General features: G+C 33.7%; 2 protein-coding genes and 1 pseudogene across 2 annotated transcripts; 1 reads left to right on the top strand and 2 right to left on the bottom strand.

Moving 5' to 3' along the window:
- Positions 1-5,964: 5,964 nt before the first annotated feature.
- On the top strand, positions 5,965-7,570 carry LOC125475022. Its single transcript, XM_048579353.1, has 4 exons — positions 5,965-6,268; positions 6,481-6,564; positions 6,850-7,323; positions 7,416-7,570. Exons 1-4 carry the CDS (start codon positions 5,965-5,967, stop codon positions 7,568-7,570), a joined length of 1,017 nt encoding a protein of 338 aa, XP_048435310.1.
- Positions 7,571-12,807: 5,237 nt separating this feature from the next.
- LOC125474854 lies at positions 12,808-14,872 on the bottom strand (annotated as a pseudogene).
- Positions 14,873-16,370: 1,498 nt separating this feature from the next.
- On the bottom strand, positions 16,371-18,906 carry LOC103951038 (transmembrane emp24 domain-containing protein p24delta9). The gene is made up of 4 exons (XM_009362324.3): positions 18,547-18,906; positions 17,885-18,094; positions 17,318-17,394; positions 16,371-16,784 (listed from the first exon to the last, which is right to left on the bottom strand). The coding sequence occupies exons 1-4, from the start codon at positions 18,748-18,750 to the stop codon at positions 16,640-16,642; spliced, it is 636 nt and encodes a 211-aa protein (XP_009360599.2). The 5' UTR covers positions 18,751-18,906; the 3' UTR covers positions 16,371-16,639.
- Positions 18,907-21,044: the final 2,138 nt, after the last annotated feature.

Genomic DNA, 21,044 nt, shown 5'->3' with positions numbered 1-21,044 from the left:
AAGATTTTGGTTACAGATTATGGGACCCATACCAGAAGAAGTTTATCAAAAGCAGGGATGTGGTCTTTTATGAAGACCAAACAAGGCTTCAGATAAAGAGGCACAACCAGATGACGCAGTCAGAGGAGTTGATCCATTAGCTTCAGATAAAGAAAGTCATGGTGACATCCCTAAAGTAGCTGCCAATGAAGTGCCTGTAGAACCAGATAATGCTGATCAGGCGGAGCCTGATCAAGGTGAGCCAGACCATGAAATTGTTGATTAGGGGGAGCCTGAAGAGCAAATTCAAGGGGAACCCAATCAGGGGGAGCCTCCAGCCCCGCAAGAAAATCAAGACCAGGTTAGAAGATCCAGCAAAAGTCGAAGACCGTCTACCAAATATTCTTCATCAGAGTATATCATGTTGACTAATTATGGAGAGCCCGAAACTTATGTTGACTAATGATGGAGAGCAATTTCAGAATTTTTGTAAGTTTTCTAGTTTAGTGTTAGTTCATACTTATTTATTGTTAATTTGTTAGGATTTTTAGTTTTAGTTTTTTTTTTTTAAATTTTATTTTAAGAATACTAATTAAAAACAAAAGGTTGAATAGTGAATACATATATGTAAGGGTCTTTGATAAAATGTCAAACAATCACACATTAACAAGTTTTAAACTAAGTTCAGCCTTATTCATTGTTAATTCTTAGGATTTTTTCATATCTATTTTAGTGTTAGTTCATACATATTTATTGTTGATTCGTTAGGATTTTCTGATATTACTTGGATTGTGTTACAGTGTTTTTTTTTTGGGGGTCAAAGATTGTGTTACAGTGTTAGTTCATACATATTTTTTTAGTTTCATCAATTGATATAGATTTTATTATTAATTGATATGTGTAGAAATTAGAAGTATTAAATGATATTACAAGCGAAAATCATCATCAATTAGTTCGGACAAAGATTATAAATGAAAAGTTGTAGTTTGCCATTTATTTTTCAATCTTATTTTCATCTTTTTTTTTTAAAGCTTTTATATTAGGACCACCATATGTTAAAATCCTGGAGCTGCCACTAATTAACCCCCTTAACTTTTATAAATAGTCAATTCTCCCACTGACGCTAGATTTTAAAAAAAATTCATCTAATTTTTCGTCAATTTTGATACAGAGACAACATATGTCAATTGTATGGGGGCAAAAAGAATGAAAATTTGGATGGATGAAAAATTTTAAAATTTAATGCTAGGGGGAAAATTGGCTATTTATAAAATTTTGGGGAGTTAATCAGCTAAAATTAAAGTTCAAAGGGAAATTGACCAATTATAAAAGTTCTGAAGGGTAAGTGTTTGATTTTATTGCATAAGCTTTTCACCTATGACTCTGTCCCCCAATGTAAAGCGCTTAACCTCTGAAACCTCCTCTGCCATCGGCCTTTTTGCTCAGGCTTAAGGTCGGCGAAAGCCTAGCCCTCCCATCCTCATCCTCCTCTATCTTCCTCGTTTTTCCACCCTATATTTTCATCCCTTTCGTCTGTCTCTTCCTGTTTTTTTGCTCTTCTTCCTCTTCCCTTTTCTCCACCCTTGTTTCCCTTCTTTCTCCCCTTCTTTACTTCTCTGTCATCCCGATTTAGCCATCATCCCTTTCTCCTCCAACTCCACCACAATTTTTCCCTCTCCAAGCCACCATGGTTGGAGATTTAGTTTATCTATTTATGCTTTTAGCTTTTGTTTGTTTTCTATCTGAGCATTTTGTGTCTCAGGTTGCTCTAAGCTTGGTCTCAGTATTCCCTGAGTTTATCTCAGATCTATTTTCTTTGCCTTGTTCCTCTCCAATCATCACTCCTTACTGTGAATTCCTACCATTTACCCTTGCTACTTCGCAGAATTTAAAGTGCTTTTTGCATTATTTGGTAGGATTATGGGAGCGCTTCCAATGCAGGTAGCTTGCCTACCCCCATTTTCCATTCATCTTTTTGGTTCTTTGGCCCTTTTCTGGGTGGTGGTGATGGATCTACTGTGGTGATGCGGCTGTGTTGGTGGAGGTGGATGTCTATGGTTTTCGATTTGGTTGCTGCTATGGGCTGCTCACTTTGGGCCCTTCTCATTGTAATTTTCGTTTATAGTGTTGGGCTTTTGCTTGGTTTTTCTGGACTCTCTTTTGGAGTTGGCCTTACCTGGTATTAGCTTTCTTTTTAATGAATTTTACTTTGTTTGTCCAAAAAAAAATAAAAAATAAAAAATAAAAGTTCTGAAGAGTAATTGGTTAAAATTAAAACTCAGGTAGTAAAGGGTTTTTCTATTGACACCTCATAAATTGTTGATTACACCCCATTAAAATTTTAATACTGAATTAATAAAATGTAGAAATGAAATGACTATTTAGGCCTAAAATTTAAGACTTTGATTTCTTAACAAACCCGACAAATCCAACGTGAGATCAAACTTACACGCCAAAATATTTTTCTTGGAGCTCTTAAATTAACTTTACTCTCAGGCTTTTTTTTTTTTTTTTTTTCTCTCTAACTGTAACTGATTCGTACTTTGACACGAAACATTAAATTTGGTGCTAGGATTACCAATTACTACCATGTAAATATTAACAATAGAAAGTTTGATCGGTTAAATGTTTGCCACATCCACTGCAAAATATCTGCTCATTAGAGAAAGATAATATGTATTCATGCCAAATTTATAGGGCCGGACTTTCCCCAGGACTTTTACCCTTATATATGAATGAACATAGATATGTACTTATATCCACTACTATAGTTTTGAAGCAGAGTCACGGAAGAAGGGTTGTGGCAGTTCTGCAGGTTGCGTCGTAGAGAAATTTTTTGTTTTTGTTTTATTATGGGGTGTATTAAGACAATTTTTCTTTTAAAAAGTAAGTATGGGGTGTATTTAGTATATGGGGTTTACTTAACAATTTGTGGGATGTTAATAAAACAACCCATAGTAAATATCTTCTAAACTGCACAATTTGTGGAATGTTAATAAAACACCCAAGCACAAAAGGTGGCTCCGCCCTTATCAGATACTTTGTTTGTTGACATATTGCATCTAAATGAATATATATTTAAGCACATAATTCATTTATAGTAATTTGTTTTAGTATTTTTAGGTGATTTAAAACAATTTTGGTACATCAGATTATTATATTTAGGTGATTTAAAACAATTTTGGTACATCAAATTATTATATATTTAAGTACCTAAATTTTCCTTTATCGGGAGATTTTGGATGCGATCCCTATAACTACCAATGTTCTTTGATTGAAACCTTTGTGATTTTCAGTTTTTTATTGAAATTCCTGACATTAATGAAATGTTGTATTTCTATGTAAGTTATTATATTTTAAATTAAAAATGAAATTTGTAGTTATTTATATTAATGAGATTTTAAATAAAACCTGTAATTTATGAGATTCAAAATATCAAAAATAAATTATACTCTCTAATATATTGTATATATATACATGGGTACATTCATCAAAACGAACCAAAAAATTATTGTACCAAAACGTGGATACCTTTCAAAAACACAAAAATAAATAAATAAATAAATAAAAAATATTAGGCTTAATAACATTATTAAATTTCTTCTATTAAACTTGACATTGATACATTCTTAAATCAACGAAACATAATGCACACATATAAGTTTAAAAAATGGATTACAAAAAAGATTGAATGAATTTTATATAAAAAATGGGTACATTTTATATTAAAAAAGGGGTACATTTTACATATAACAAACTTGTATATTTAAGAACGGGTACATCTAAGATTAGAAAAAATTGAAAAATTATATGAATGGGTACATATAAGATTAAAAAATTGAAAACTTATTCTAATTTTATTTTTTATATTTTGGAAATGTTTTGAATTGAAAATTAATTAGGAGTTTAATAAGGGTGTGAGTATTAAAACACTAAATCAATTACTAATTTTTATTTTAAAAAATTATGTAACTGACATGTAATTCACTAATACATAAATACTAGGGACTTTGGTCAAAATCTAAAAGATTTGATAGCTGTCTTTTTAAAATACAATTAAACATTTGATAGCTGTCATTTTAATTTAATATTCACGAACACCTCATGAAGTTTAATTGTAACCATATACATATAAAATGACAGCTATCAAATGTTCATCCTCGGGTTTTATTTGTATAGTTTCTATTCCATGACATCATCTTACATGTACGTTAAAATTTGTCAACCTAAGACCTAATATAAAAGTACCTAAATGCTCATTTAATAATTTGGTATTTTAATTAAATATTCACAAACACCTCATGAGATTTATTAGATTTCACAAAATGCCTCCAATTTCAAAAATTACACGAACACCCATTAAGGCTTCAAAACTGTTCATCATAAGTGTGGACTAGTTGGTGGCTTTGCCACTACAGTCCACCCTTACGAATGTCGGAAAAACTCATAGAGGCATTTCAGCCTTTCCTAACCACCATCTTGGTTTATTAAAATGGCTAAATGGAAAGTCTATGGAGAGTGGCTGGTTGGATGCTTTTTGTATATTACATTGACAAAATGTCTGTACAATAACTCAACTAATCAAGCTTACATCAAAGACCAAAACCGTGATCCACTTTAAATGGGATTGACCTAGACTATTTGAGATATATATCAATATTTCTTAATATGGTTCCCATGTGATCCCATTAGAGGCACTTGTAAGTTTTCATTTAAGCCAAGTTTTGTGGGACTACGTAATTCTGGTGCAGGTTCGAATTGGGAACCAAATCTCAATTCTTCAATTGTATTATCTGGTGATAGTGGTCTATATTGCAAGATAATACACTTGGAAGCCTGATTGGATTCATTTTCTATGACAGAATTTAGGTGTTTTTCCTTCTGCTTTTCGGCACACATTCACTTGCTTTCCCCGCATATACTACAGCCGATTTAGTAAAAGGAAGAAAACAAAACTTGTTTACCAATTTTCCTGTGTAATCTACAATCATCATCAAGTAGTGCTATTTCACGTTAAGAAATAAACTTGTAACATTTTATATCTTCCACAATGAACTTAATTGCTATAATTCCAAACAACTGAGAAGTGAGTAATGTAAAATCAACAAGCCACTGCGTAAATAAAGTTTGAGGAGTTTCGGGATTTTTCATTTTAGAAAAGCATGAAGAATACTGAGACTAAAATGTTTGAGCTTAATTAAAGCAACAAAACCTTGGGAGTTTGTGGAAATCATGTACCATCAGAATGAGATTGTAGCATAGCGACAAGTTTACAAGAGTGTCTAGTGTTCTGTTGGCATGAACCGTAGCCAAAGAACAATATTTACAAGAGCCTTGGAGTGAAAGGCAAGATACAATCAAGATCAGGAAGATTTTCTTTCCCGATTTAGTACTGATTGGCCTCTTCATTAAGTCCTAATCCTAGCTGGAAACTGACACGGACATTGCCAAATCGATCGACTCTTACAAATTACATCTCTTTCTCTCCCTCTTACAAACTAATATAGCATTGATGATGATGATGATGATGATGAAATGACGTTGCTTTCGTCAATTCTATGACGTTCTCCCCTCCATCAGTCGCATTTAAGCTTTAAGTAAAAAATTCATCCATTTGCCGAAGTCTTTTTTAATTGCTCTCAAGTGTATGTTTCGCCAAGTCTTTTTTTAATGCTCATTTGCATCTTTCTTGGTAATTTACGAAGTCTTTTTTCTTTAATCAATTCTATGTTTCCAAGTCTTTTTTAATTGCTCATTTGTATCTATAAATGAAAAGTTTGGCTACTTTCTATGTACACATGCAAAGGAATTACCAATTAGAAAGCTCATAGCGCTAGCTGCTTCCGCCTCCTCTTTTGAAGATTTCCCCAACTCAAATTGTGAGTGTAGTAGTTGGACTTTGTTTTTTTTCTTTTTCGTTGCTTTTTTCACACATATGCTCGATTATTGACATAAAATATCGTTGGATAAATAGGCAGATTGAACATGGCAACTACAGTTGTTCATACAGTTCTTAACCGTAAGAACTATGATGATTGGAGTTATCAAATTGAGACCTACATGTTGGCCAAAGATCTTTTGGATGTTTTACATCAAGTACCTCCTATTACAGAAAATGAAGAAGTTAGTAAGGCTTGGAAGAAGAAGGATGCCAAGGCCTTATACGCAATCTGGAATTCTTGCGGGGATGATACTTATAGTCTTATCAAGAGAGCAACCACGGCCAAACAAGCATGGGATGCTTTGTCAGATGAATTGAAGAAGCCAAGTGAACCATCAGATGAAAATGGTACGTATATCCATGAAAATTTGAAGGAAATAAATATACAGCAATGGTTGTACCGTTGTAGGTGATTATGATTCTATATATTTTAATTTAAATGAGGAATATTTTGCAATTATTTTCACACTCATAAGCATTTGTATGAAGGGAAAAGAAAAAAAAAATTCAGAATTGAACGATAACATCTATCATCTTAACATCAAAGTTTTCATTTTCAGAAAAGAAGTCAATTCTTCATGCGTATCCACCTCCGATTGATCATGGTACTACGCCACTGTTGGCAAGGAAAAGTTGGACTGAAGGTATCCTCACAAATTCAGACTCCTATATAATTCTATTTAAAAGTAATTGATGATAAACTTTTAAGTCCAGTATGACTAGTCATTAACATCTCCAATAGATCTCGGTGATGTTAATAAGGATTGGAATCTCCCTTGTATATTTATATATTGTATATTATTTTATTACATTTCCAATTGTAGGATTATTTTGTTATATTTTTCGTAGAATTTTCCACTTGTCAAATTGTATTAAAATATTTTTATACAAGTATGGGAAATTTAGCAATTAACAAACATGGCACGCAGAACGTGAACCAACTTTCGCCGAATATGTGAAGTCTGATGATTGGGGTAATGTGATCAACTGTCTTCGCAAAAATAGCCAGGCAGGAAGTGAAACACTTCCATTTGTGCGAAGTGGTACAGTTCTTCACTACGCAATCCAGAAGAACTGCAGCGTGCGCATTATACAACAGTTGATGGAGAAAATGGAAGAGGAACACTTGGATATAACAGACGATGATGGTTTAACAGCTCTTCATCTTTTAATAAGAGATTATCCAGAAAGGTTTGAAATAGCTGAAAGCATGGTTAAAAAGAACAACCGATTTGTTACCAATTCACCTCCTTTGTTCCTGGTGCCTTTTGTGGTAGAGGCCCAAGAGAAGCCAAATGGGGAAATGATGGCTCGCTCTCTCTATTCCCTCACTCCAGCCGAAGCACTAGAAGTTCCCTATGCCGCTCGACTTATTACTCTCGGTTTTAATTTCAACAGACCTGGTACAACTTTTCCCCTATGTGATTTTTTTTTTGTTACAAAATTTTATCAGTATACTTATTGTGTTCTTTTTTCACGCTTCTATGATATGTAGATATTGCGTTGGATTTAATTCAACATTATCCAAAATTGGTCATGGCTATAGACTGCAATGGGAATATCCCCTTAGTAACATTGGCGAGTAAACGTCTTGCATTCCAAAGTGGAAGCCGCCTCAGTCTATGGGAAAATTTGATCTATTTTGGTTAGTCAATTTTCTTTTTATTTTCTCTTTATATTTTTTTTCTTTCTAAAAGATAAAACTTGATATAAGTCCAATTTTGTGAGTCACTATTAGAATTAGTCCACTTTACGTGACATTGGTCCAATGACTAAGATGACACATCATCATACTTTTATTTTTATACCAAAGTACCCCTAAGATTGTAAATAGTTATAAATATGTAAATGCACATAATCTTTAAAACACTGCAATGCCATACACAAACTTGTGTATTAGTTGCAATTTCATGCATCTGTTTGTCAATCCGTTAATTTGACCGTTAAATGATGATGTTTTAAAGATGATGTATGAGGTTGTAATTGATCTCAAACTTAAGAGTGCAAAGTTTAATTTACCCTTTTTTTAATTCTATTACATATTAATTGTACTTTATCTCCTTATATCACATGTTTTTTTAGTAAAAGCACTTCCAGCGTGTTCGAATCCCCTAGGGGATTGGTTGTAAAGTCCCCTCCCCCACCCAAAAAAACTCCTCCAGCCCAATTCAATCCAATGGGGCTCGGAGCCCAGTTGGTCATCCAGGTTGAAATTGATAGCCCTAGCCCTAGGGGCAATGACACAAGGTTGACGTCATGGGGATGTCAGCCACTATTTTTTCTATAAACACTTACCATGTTCTTCCACCTCAAATACTTTCAACCAATCTTTTATTATTATCCGAAATTAAAAATAAAATTATTTATTATTATTTTATAAAATGAAAATACTAATATTTTAATACGAATTGTCTGGGCTATTTAGTTTAAGGGTGGAGACTAGAGATGCACTTAGACACTTACTGTTCACTACGTACAGGCAGTTACTATTCACGAAAGGGATTGAGTTGCCTATAATCAAGGTGGCTATCAACGCTGGAAATGCTCTAATCCATATTAAAGCCAGAATAAAATTCTAAAGAAAGATTAACATCAAGCAACATGGTCTTCAAAAACAAATCCTAGTCATTTCGTATTTAAGAAGTTATATATGAAAAGAATAATACTTGCATTCTCCATTAAGGACATGAGCTCATTTTTTCACTTGCAAATAACATATCTTCACCGTAGAAATTTTATAATCGGAACCATTCTATTTCTTAATCTTTATTTGAAAATCATCTTTACAAAAAATCATTTAAATTGAAGATTGTTTAGTCATCCAAATATATTAAATAAATAGATGGTATATCATTGATATGTTACTTAGTACCTATACCATTAATTTATCTGATACATTTGTAAGACGCCACGATCTCCAATTTGAATGTTTTTTTGTAGGGATGATCTTCAAATAAAAATTAAAAATTAAAAATTAAAATTTTGAACAGTTTTGATTATGAAATTTCTACAATGAAAATATGTTATTTTCAAGTGTGAAAATGAGCTCATCCCCAAGAAAAAATGTAATAGATGCATGCCTAAGTAACAAATGGTTGAGGTGAAAAGAAAAAGATAATTAAGTGTGATGTTGTTGTTAATTGATTCTCTCTCATCATGGTAAAGAAAAATAATTTAACTTAATTAAGTAATACAACTTACCATTTATTCTTTCTTTAATATCTCCGTTGAATCCAGAGCTGTTTAAGAAATTTTTCTATAATCTCACCCCTTTTTTAAAGGTACTGTAGAATGCATAGCTATTTATATACACACACACAAGATATATTTACACTAAGGAGCGGGGTGAATAAATTGGTTATGAACTCACCATTTATAGAATTTGAACCTAAAACTTTTTACATACAAGCGAAAAAAAAAAAAAAAAAAAGATCACTAGATAGTAACACTAAATAACAACCGATAGCTAATTAAGAAAATCCATTGTTATATGTTTGGTTTGAGGGCTGAGTTCTTTGGAAATGTTTAACACTGCTGGAATGGTTAAAGTAATCACTCTTAAGGGTTATACGTTTGGTTTGTGACAGTGTACAATGTGCAGTAATAAACATTAAAGGCTTATTTACGACAACTACTCTTGAAACTCAAAGGCAGGTTCACTTTGCTTTAGGAAGTTTAAAATCATGTCACGTAACTCATTGAAACTCAAATTTAGTGAGACACTTTACGCCAGGCCATCAAAATCCGTTAACATATCTGTAAAAAATGTTGGCATGACATGCGTGAGACCCCACTTATCTTGAATTGTAAGCATGAGGACCAAAAAATAATAAAAGATTAGTTTTCAAAAAATGTTAGACATTTAATCTAAGGTTGGAAAGGTTGTCACTCCGACAGAGGTCTCAATGGGTGCAAATAGGTTGGGTTCCATGACACAATTCACTAAAAGAACGGGTTTGACAGGAAAATGACACAAACACAACTTAACATAAAAATATTTCTTAAACAAATATTTCATTGAATTAATGATTGGACTTGCATTCTTATCTTAATAGGTATATGCATAAAACCTCTTCCTCGTCTCAGTAATCAAATGCTCTCAAACAAAGAAGAGAATCAAGGGCCTCTCTCAGACCAAAAAGAGAATCAAGGGCATCTCATTTCCTCTGGTATTTTACATGTCTGTAATTCAATTTGATTTTTAATAGAGGTAGGCTCATTGATACAAATGTGACTCACTTTAATTAAAAAGATAGAACAAATGTGATATATAAAATATAATAAAATTAACATGTTCGTAAGAAAATATAAAAAAACAAAGCAATACACATACTATGACAAAAACCAACATAGTACGAAGAAGGACCATTTATGGTAAATAAAATGGTTTTTATTTTTGTCATCAAATTTGACTTGTAAGTTGTAATGCAGGAATGAGTTTATTCCAAGGACTTGCGACGAAACTCCCAACATGTTTGTGTTCGGGTAGGCCACATATATATATATTCATATCGTTAATTGATTTATTTTTATGATTGTTTTATCAATAATAAATTATATTTTAATATAATTGTAATTTGTATTTGTTTTTTGGTGAACCTAGGAATCAATCGTATATATAAGATGAAACTGATGCATGAGCAAGTTCAACAGTTTTTACCTCTCATGTGTAAAGCAAGTAAAGAAATTCTAACAGCGAAGAAAGGAAGTACGGGTTATTATAAAAGAAAGAAATTGGAAGAAGCACTGTTAGTGGCAGTAGAACAAGGGCATGTGGAGTATATTACTCATTTCTTTGAAGATTTCTCATATCCCGTACATTACACGAATGATAAACGCCAAAGCCTGTACCAAATTGCTGCTGAATGCCGTCACCACAAAGTTTATAATCTTATATATGCCCTCTCTCACTCCGATAGAATACAAGAAATAGTAGGGACGAAAGATAAGTTTGGCAATAATATGCTACATACGGTAGCAAGTATTACCCCATTGTCACAAATTTATCACATTCAGGGTGCAGCTTTACAAATGCAAAGAGAACTACAATGGTTCAAGGTGACTATTTATCTATCTATCTATCTATCTATATGCTTGTATTTTTGAAATATTTTTCTTATACGTTGTTTATACATATATATATATGTTTTTTTTTTTGTGGCTATAAGTTTGGTCTCATTTTCTCCTACTCCACATATTTTTGTTACTTTATTTATTCAATTTAAAAAAAAAAAAAAACAGAAATTACTCTCTTTAAATATAAAAAAAATAAAACAAAAAGAAAACATTATTATTAACTCCGTACTATACTATCATCCTATGTATTTTTAACTAATGATTTTGGGTCATGTGGTGTTTCAAACGACAAATGTGTAAGGATTTTATATGAAGAGATACGGGTTTCATAGTTACATCATAAATTATTTGTTGCAAAAAATGCAGGAGGTGGAGAGTCTTGCAAACCCCAAAGATTGTGAAGCTGTAAACAAAAAGAATATGACACCGCGAGAAGTATTTATAGAGAATCACAAAGAAATGTGGAAAGAGGCAGAAAATTCAATGAAGGAAACAGCAACTTCTTGTACAGTTGTAGGTGCTCTTATTGTCACCATAATGTTTGCTGCAGTATTCACAGTTCCTGGTGGAAATAATGGAGATACAGGTCTTCCGACATTCTTAACTAAAAAGGTATTCATAGCATTTGCATTTTCAGATGCAATCTCACTTTTTTCTTCCACAACTTCGATTATCATGTTTTTAGGGATTCTCACATCACGTTATTCTCAAGATGATTTTTACAAATCTTTGCCCACAAAAATGATGATAGGCCTTTTCACCCTACTTTTATCTATTGCCTCCATGATGATTGTCTTTTCTTGTGCCCTTTACATTATGCTTGACGGGAAACTATCAATTGTTATCGCAAGCATTTTGATTGCTAGTGTTCCAGTTACCTCCTTCATCTGGATACAATTTCCGTTACTTGTTGACATATTTATTTCTACGTATGGACCAAGAATGTTTGGTGAGAACAAAACAACGTGGTTTAGATTCCTATGTGATCTTTAGTTAGGTTTGAATTTTCTACATTTTAAGAAACATGTAAAGAGAAGTCAATGTATACGCTTTCTATTTGGCTAATTATGTTTGGGCCTTCTAGTTGGTCATTATGTATCTCTTTTGATCCTAAAAGAAAATTCCAAGTTCAATTTATATTTTTGAGTTTTGTTTTTGGGTGAATTTATATTTTGAGTTAGTTACTAAGACAAGCTCTCTATATAGGCTCAATTATTTTGTCGGTAAAATGAATTCATTGAAGCAAGCCAAAAGGAGGAAACGTACAACAATGTTTGTTTGTGTGATAATTTCATCCCGAAATAAGTTATTTATTTATTTTACACGTAGAACTTGATGATTACTTGAATCTGAAAGAACTATATCTTCCATAGTCAAAATATACAAACCTTAAATTCTTTCACCATGATCAATTATCTTATGAGTTTTAAGGTCTTGAAAATAACAATAGGTGAGGTAGAAGTGAGCAAAAGAATGTAAGGTGATAGGATTTTTACCACCTGCATAATTAGGTTAAAATCACATAAAAATACTTGCAAAAGGACAATGTTAATGTAGTATAAACTCCTCAAGTAATGTCATTCTTCTCAATAACTGATATAAATAATTTGTGCTAAAAAAAATTCTTAATCAACTATTCAATACAAAATTTAAGAAAGTTGAAATTGTGAATTAAATACCAAATGCGAATAAGTAAATGTATTGAGATCAACAATAATGAAAACAAGCAAACAATAACCGGTTTTAGAGAATCAAAGTTAAGAAACACTAGTATTTAGCCGTCACCGTTAACAATCTTAGATAGCCCTACTAATTACTTATGAGTTAACACATGCAATTTTGAAGATTAAATCTTCCTAATACGTATTCTACTTATGGCATTCAAGTTAGAACGTATATCTAACATACAATCCGTCTATTACATTCAAATCAAATATAAATATGCAAGACTCATGAAGTTTTGTGAATACCATGCTTAACATACAATTCTCAAGCACAAGAAGCATTGACCAATTTTAGGGTGGCAACCAACATAAATTGCATCCAATCACTTGTCTAAACATCCTAATGGTAACTAGACATTGAGATATGACAATTACATAAAAGCATGACTGAGCAATTCCGAACGCTGATAGAGCATTCAACGGAAACCTTATGCTCCCACCCAGCTGCATCCGGGAGTCTTACTAGCACCGTTAACATTCATGCGTCGCCTCATCGCATTTGCTTCCATTGTCCTTCCGGCCGTGACATAAATATCACTAAGGAGAATGTAGTACCCGCCTTCATCTGGTTTCAACTCTAACAGCCTATTCACGACCCTCTCGCCCATACCAGCATCCCCATAAGTTATGCAAACTGCAAGCAGTGTTCCCCAAACAACATCGTTGCCCGGGATTGGCATATTACTAATCAATCCGTATGCTTCCTCCTACCGTCCTGCCTTCCCTAACATATCAACCATGCAACCGTAATGCTCAATTCGTGCCTCGATTCTAGAGTCTGTTTGTATTCTCTCGAATAGTCTGAGCCCTTCATCTACCAATCCCTTGCGTGTATACGCAACTAAAAGGGCTAAAAATGTGACCCCATCCGGTGCAACACCAGCAGCAGTCATGCACTCAAACAAACCAAACACATCGTCGGCATTGCCATGGTTTGCACATGCTGAAATCATCGAATTCCAAGTGACCAAGCTCTTCCGGCTCATCTTATCAAACACTTGCCACGCTCGCTCCATGCATCCACACTTCGCGTACATGTCAATCCGCGCATTGCAGAGCGAAACCATCCACAAAAACCCATTGTCATCAATATATTGGTGGATGCATACCCCCGTTTCCACATCTCCGGAAGCCGCACAAGCTGAGATTACACTCACCATCGTGACTTCATCGGGCATCACTCCCTCACGATTCACCTCCCAAAACAAATCAAGCATTTCTCTCGAATACTTTGCTTGGGAATTCGCAGAGATCATAGCAGTCCAAGAAACCACATCCCTCTCAGGCATCTCATCAAACACCTGCCGTGCAAACTCCAATTCCCCCGCTCTCACATGCGCAATAACCAAACCCGACCACGAAACGACGTCATGAGCCACTGCCTCATCGAAAACTCGCCTCGCCGCAACCGGTATCCCTCTCGCCCCATATATATGAATCAATGCGTTCTGTACAAACAAATGCGCGCAAAACCCAAACTTCAACGCAATCCCATGAATCTCATCGGAGCCGCATCAATTTTCATTCTTGACCGCGATTTCAGCAAAAACGTGAAGGTAAGCTCATCTGGGTCGACGCAGTTCAGCCTCATCTGGTTGAAAAGAACCACCGATTGCGACGGAGACGAGCTTTTAGAGTAGCCCCGGATGAGGGTGTTGTAGAAGAAAGTGTTTGGTTGGGGCATTTGATCGAACAGGCGGTGAGCGTAGCTTAAGTCACCGGAGGGCGAGATGGCGGCGAAGCGGAACATCTCGGCGAGGACGATGGCGTGGTGCTGGAGGTTTGTGACGACCGCGCGGCCTTGTATTTGGTTGAGGTGTGTCATGGAGAGGCAGTTCTGGGTCATGTAGGCCAGGCTGAAGCTCAGTCTTGCTTGCCATTGTTGCTGCCCTGGCAGAGGCATAGGTTCGTTGGTCACTGACACATTGGTCCAGTTTTATTAACGGTATTTTGAACTTTGTTGTGTGGAAATTGGAACTGAATTTTTTATATTTTCGTTACTTCAATTTGACAGAGTGAGTTGCTATTGACGCTCGAAAAATGTACTGTATAGCTTAAAGATTGATGCTTTTATCATGCACTTGTAAAACCATAATCAAGAAATTTACTTAATAAGTGCACAATAACATTTTGAAAGGATCAATAGCAACTCCTGATAAAACGGCAACTCCTGATAAAACGACTTCGATCTTTATAAATTGGAATCAAACTCACGCAGCGAGCCAGAATATATAAGACGTATAGAGTTGAGTTCATTTATTGAGTTTAACATATGAATCTCATGAGTTGATTCTCGTATCATATGACTCACAAAATTGGACTCATATTAAGTTTCCCCAAAAATAATATGCCAATTTGAAAATTCTATGGTAGGCCAACGCATACAATCACAATGTCGCCGCAAAATGCGTCTGGTTTTATTTATTTTTTAAAATTTTTAATTTTTAACCCTATATTTTAATTAATATATTTTGAAAAGTTTTAAAAACACGCATACATACTATGTTAATTAATTACTTTATTTTATTAGAAGTTAATTGTATGATCACTTGTCGTGTGTAATGGTACACAAATATGATATAAATATGTTGTTCCATAACATACTCTTCTAATTTGTAGAGATGAGAATTTGAGAATGAGTGCTAGACAACAATTTACATGATATATTTCCTGTTTATTTTTTTTAAATAAATATCTAGGATCAATGAACGAGGCCATCCAACATTAATGATTGGTTAAGTTAGCTATGATATGTCATGAAGATATATTTAAATAATATCTAATTAAACTATGGTGTAGGTAGATAATGCAACTAATCTGTGATGTAGGTAGGTAATGCAATCAATCTACGATGCATGTAGTTAATTTGCAAACAAAAAACATATGATACAATGCAATAATCTCTAATATGGGTAGAGTATTATAAAAAAAAAAAAAATCTATGGTACAGGTAGATAAACACAATTAATCTTAAATTATCAACAAAATAATATATATATATAGGTAGATAAATACAATTATTCATGATACATGTACATTATAATATAAAAAAAAATAAAAAAGGACAGTGAATAGGTAGATAAAACCAAAAAAAATCGGGAAGAAAAATGATATTGAGGGAGGAAACACTAGAGAAAATGCTAATTCGATAGAACTTCAAAATTTAAAAAAAAAAAAATATATATATATAATATAAAGGAAAAAGAAGCAAAAAAAAAAAAAAAGACAAAGAATCCAAAACACTAACGCATTTTTTTTTTTTTTAACCAATCAAATGTATATTGATCATTCTTATGGAAGAGGAGGAGAAGAGGAATATGGAAGAAGATTACTAGGCAAAATAACACAGGAAAAGAAAGATATTGTGAGGGAGAAACAAGAAAAGAGAAATTAATGGTTGGGGAAATGAGAAGAAAAAAAGAGATTTCAATCCCTAACCCTATAATTAAGGATAAGATTAACATTAATAACAAATTAAAAAAACAGTAATTACTTAATTAGTCAATTTGAGGTTAAATTTGGCAAGAATATACAAATAAGCTTAAGTGGATAATAAATCACTGGACCTAACCTAAAATTTAAAACAAAATTGGACTATAACTAATAATGACTCATAAAATTGGACTCATATTAAGTTTCCCCCATAAAAATGATATAAACTAATGTTTTTTATACAACGATATATAAAATTTCCCAATGATGTTGATGAAGTCAGTCAGTTTCCTGGCTCTGGAAAAAGTACAGAAACCAGTTTCAACAAAACAAACAAAAACTTTGATAGGATTCCTTCCTAGAAGCTAACCTCTCGGCAGAACAAATCAATGCCCAAAGATAATTAGGCATCAAAATACAGGGAACAAAAAATAGTGTGCGTATGTAACTGCAGAAATAAATTTGAAAAAATAAGTACAAAGTGGAACTAGAGGAGCTTCTTCCTCTCAAAGAACATCTTGAGATGCCATAGTTGCAAACCAGCCACTGACAGGCATACAAAAAGCGAAAGCCCACTAAAAACCGCCATCTTGGAGTTAGTTGATCGATTAAGTTGTTGCATTCCTTCCTCCCTGAAGTACGGGAACGGCCAAAAGTAGGATATAAGAGATGAGGGAGGGAACAAATAAGGTTCAATATTTTGGCAGAAAGCTGCATACGAGTTTACATTTTAATATGCCTCCAACTTAATATGTCCTGCTCAGATTTCACATGGTATCCCTTTAAGGGCAAAGGAAGACGATTAACAAAAGAAAGAGGAATACAAAGCAAAGACAATAAACAAAACACAAAAGATCCCAACATTTAAAGTCTGTTGTATGAAGAAATAATACTAAAACCTCAAATATCGTACTCATATTGGAACCAGAATAAGAATCATCTCAAACATAAAGATATGGTAAACGTCAAAAGGGTAAACAAATTAAGACAAGTAATTAGTATTCTGTCAAGAAAAGGAATACCAAACTGTACATCCCCAGCACTTTTTAAAATTACGAACGTAGAGTAAAGCAACACATGGATTATAATGCAGCTTCATATCAAATTGTGAAACTGAGCCACATGCACAGAAACTATTTAAGCACGAGATATAGTGATTTGGTACCTTTCACGAAGATAAAACATCTCATCATGAATGGATGACACAGTACCGTACAATTTTTTCAGCTCAAGTTCCATCGTCTAGCACAAGACATAAAACCATATATTTGATCAATATATACTTCCATTTAATGAGAACCATAATAACAAGGATATATAACATATCATCATTCAAATATGATTAGACTACTACTAATTTTTTGTCCAATAAAAGAACTTAGTATGTATGGTAGGTTTTCGATGTTGCGTGATTTTCATATTTCGATATCGATTCATATTACTTTAAGGATGCTAACTCCATAAATACGAGCCTTTGAAGCCCACAAGAGACGGGCTGATTGTTATTACATTAAAAGTAGATTTGTATAGTTTATTCTTAATTCCTTGGTATTTCTTGTGAATCTAACAAGTTTTAGAAGTCCTACGTTCTTCGTATTATACATTCATAATCAACAAGCATTTGTATTCCTATTTTAGGCATGAAGGAGTAAAGTTTACGCTCATGCCGGAATCACAAAAGAGGCATTAAAACACAAAAAATGTATCAAGGTGCAATCAAAATAGTGCTTACTTCAATTTGCCCTTTCTTGGCAACCTTGGACCAGTCCTTAGCAGCAACACCAGTTTTCCAGTCAAAATCAATCGTCACCGTCGTCGAGGGCTTATGATCCGACACCCAAAAGCAAGCTGAATAATCACCAGTCTCTGCAGCAGTAAACGCAAAGTTGCCCGACTCCACATGATCCCCATAGTGATAGTTACTTCCATAAGGTGAGGTCACCTGTTACAAACCCAGAACACCACCAGATCAAATCTCCAAACTGTTTCCAAAAAATCCAACTTTACAATGCAAATCATCAAACCCAATTTACAGAAATCCAAATTCTGAATCAATGCTTTGCCTAAACATTAAACTTCAACCTGAAAAATTCAAGGGGTGTGATATTCACACACCTCATTTTACATTTCACACACCCTTCTAATTTTCGGACATTGGATCGGATGAATGGAAGAAAATTAACGGATAAAAATTAACAAGATGGGTAAGAAGTAAAATGAGGTCTGTGAATGGCACACCCCAAAATTCAATCTTTTCGCCACATTCGACTCCCAAACAGATACGAAACAAGACTAAACACAAAACCCAATTGTAAAATTGGTAAATAAAGAAAACCCAGATCATATTTTCAGATATGGAAACGGACCCGGATACAGAAATGGTTTTGAGATTACCCTGATAGTGAGCTTATGCGAATCAGGTACAGGAAATCCCTCCTTGGGGTTGACGACGGCGTACTTGCCGACGGTCATGGAGCTGCTTTTAATGTCGTCGGAGATGCACTTGGTGGCGCCCGATTGGAGGTCGAACCGCATGGAATGCGCCACCGTCGACATCAACCTCAGAATTAGAATTATACGAAAATTGAGTCGGGGCATTTTGTGCGAGAAGGAGAAACCCCGGAGGTGGCTGGTGGCTCCGATGGAGGAATTTGGAAGATTTTTGGTCGGAATTTTTAGCCTCTCTTCAAACGGTGGTGGAGGTCCGTTTTGTTTGTCAACGTCAAGGGTTTCTGAGAGTAAAACGCTTTTTTGGTATTACGGAACCAATCAGGTGCCGACATGTCAGCTCATTTTGGTTCCCTTTTAGGGAGTGGTTCCAAAATTAAATTGAGTTTGATGTATAGTAATTCTATTAACACCCTACAATTTATGAAATATAATGTTAGAGATACTATCTACTTAAATTATATTTTATAAATCATATGATGTGGTTGTTGATAGAGGTGAAGATTGAGAAGGATTGAGACGTGGTGGCAAGTGTAGGACAACAACTTTAGCGACGGAGGTGATAGAGGTGAAGGCGTATCCGGGTGGGTGAGTTGAAGTGTTATTGTACTAGAAATGGGAGCTATCGGCCATACCAATGTCGATGACAGAGGTAACCAGAGATCAAGGTTCTAAAAGACGTTAGGCGCTAGTCGGACGGCGAGTTAGGGCCTAGCGCCTAGGCGGATTTAAGTAAATCTATTATATTTTGTATAAATAAATGTCTGTTTATATTTTAAAAAATATATAATTTCATCATAAACTACAAAATAGAATGACATATATATTATGAAGCATTGGAACATAATGAAAATATGGGGAGCAATCATATAATGTGTGTTCATTTAGTATTCAACAAGTCTCTTACAATTTATTGAAAAAATAAAATGCAAAATGAAAGTTATCTGTTTTTTATCTAAGTAATCGCAACCTAGGCAGGTGCCTAAGTGGGTCTGGGCGGTCAAGGTAGGCGCCTCAACAGGTCTAGATGTCATTTTCTAATTTTTCAAATGCCTAGACATTAATTGGGACGCTAGCTAGCCGTCTAGCGCATAGGCAGAGATTTTAAGAATAGTGCCAGAAATGCTTGGTCGTCGAATTGGTGCCATTTGGAATGCTCTTTTATTTTTTGGGAGGAGATGTCGGGTTGTCTTTAGAAGAATGAGGGACAAAGTTATAATTTATTGGATGTAGGGTGTCTTCATAAAACTGGTGTGTGTATAAAATCCTTGATGTATTGCTAATGTCTTTTTTGGGCAAGAACAAAATATATTAATGAAACTTCTTATTCACACTATGTCAACATCACCATGTAGAAAAGCTAAGTAAAGTAAATCCACTTGATATTTTTGTAATAGTATAACACATATGATGTCGAAATTTAGAATCCAATTAAACTTGTAAAAGTTTGTAATTTAAATTGATTAAAAGATATTTAGGTTTATCAATGAATTTTACGTTTGATTTCCATACATCCTAATTTTGCTTTATTGTCCCCCAACAAAAAGTTATTTGTTAAAATTAGATCACAAATGTCGGCTCACTTCTTTGGCAAATGATATCATAATTTACATCTAAATGACTATGAGCCAATCAAACCTAGTGCATAAAAGAAGAGTACACTCATCTAGCTAACTTAACCAAATCATTAATGTTGGATGGCCTCGTTCATTGATCCTAGATATTTATTTAAAAAAAATAAACAGGAAATATATCATGTAAAATTGTTGTCTAGCACTCATTCTCAAATTCTCATCTCTACAAATTAGAAGAGTAATGTTATGGAAACAACATATTTATATCATATTTGTGTACCATTACACGCGACAAGTGATCATACAATTAACTTCTAATAAAATAAAGTAATTAATTAACATAGTATGTATACGTGTTTTTAAAACTTTTCAAAATATATAATTAAAATATAGGGTTAAAAAATTAAAAAAATTTAAAAAAATAAATAAATAAAACCAGACGCATTTTGCGGCGACATTGTGATTGTATGCGTTGGCCTACCATAGAATTTTCAAATTGGCATATTATTTTTTGAAGGTTGATTTTGATTTATGATTATTAGATGGACGGATAAGATTGCATTTACAGTTGGCAATGTGAATGTGCATGTCCCACCTATAATTACATGCAATCACATTTGGTCCAAACGTGTACAACTTTCTTTTACCAAATCATATTAAGAAGTTTTAACAAAAAAAAAAACTCACAGTATTATTCATTTTAACGAAAAATTACATTTTTACATTAAAAAACCAATTCTGATACTATTCACTTTACCCTTTACTTTGTCTTTATCATTAAAACTTAAAGTTTTCAAATCATTTTCATTAGTTTTTCATTAATTAAAACCTAATTACCAAATCACATTATTTTAATCCTAATGCATATAT

Source organism: the organism of the source record quoted next, unplaced genomic scaffold, assembly GCF_019419815.1.
Source record: "Pyrus x bretschneideri cultivar Hongxiangsu unplaced genomic scaffold, Pyrus_bretschneideri_v1 Contig13, whole genome shotgun sequence".
Classification (NCBI taxonomy): Eukaryota; Viridiplantae; Streptophyta; class Magnoliopsida; order Rosales; family Rosaceae; genus Pyrus; species Pyrus x bretschneideri.
The sequence above is the reverse complement of the archived record's forward strand: the minus strand, read 5'-3'. Positions and strand labels throughout refer to the sequence as shown.

Excerpts from the sequence above, each read along its gene's own strand:
- LOC125475022 (XM_048579353.1), top strand. The coding sequence starts at position 5,965 with ATGGCAACTACAGTTGTTCATACAGTTCTTAACCGTAAGAACTATGAT. Across the intron at positions 6,565-6,849 it reads AAGGAAAAGTTGGACTGAAG|AACGTGAACCAACTTTCGCC; the intron begins GTATCCTCACAA and ends CATGGCACGCAG. Across the intron at positions 7,324-7,415 it reads TTTTAATTTCAACAGACCTG|ATATTGCGTTGGATTTAATT; the intron begins GTACAACTTTTC and ends TATGATATGTAG.
- LOC103951038 (XM_009362324.3), bottom strand. The coding sequence starts at position 18,750 with ATGCCCCGACTCAATTTTCGTATAATTCTAATTCTGAGGTTGATGTCG. Across the intron at positions 18,095-18,546 it reads CGCATAAGCTCACTATCAGG|GTGACCTCACCTTATGGAAG; the intron begins GTAATCTCAAAA and ends GGTTTGTAACAG. Across the intron at positions 17,395-17,884 it reads CCAAGAAAGGGCAAATTGAA|ACGATGGAACTTGAGCTGAA; the intron begins GTAAGCACTATT and ends GTCTTGTGCTAG.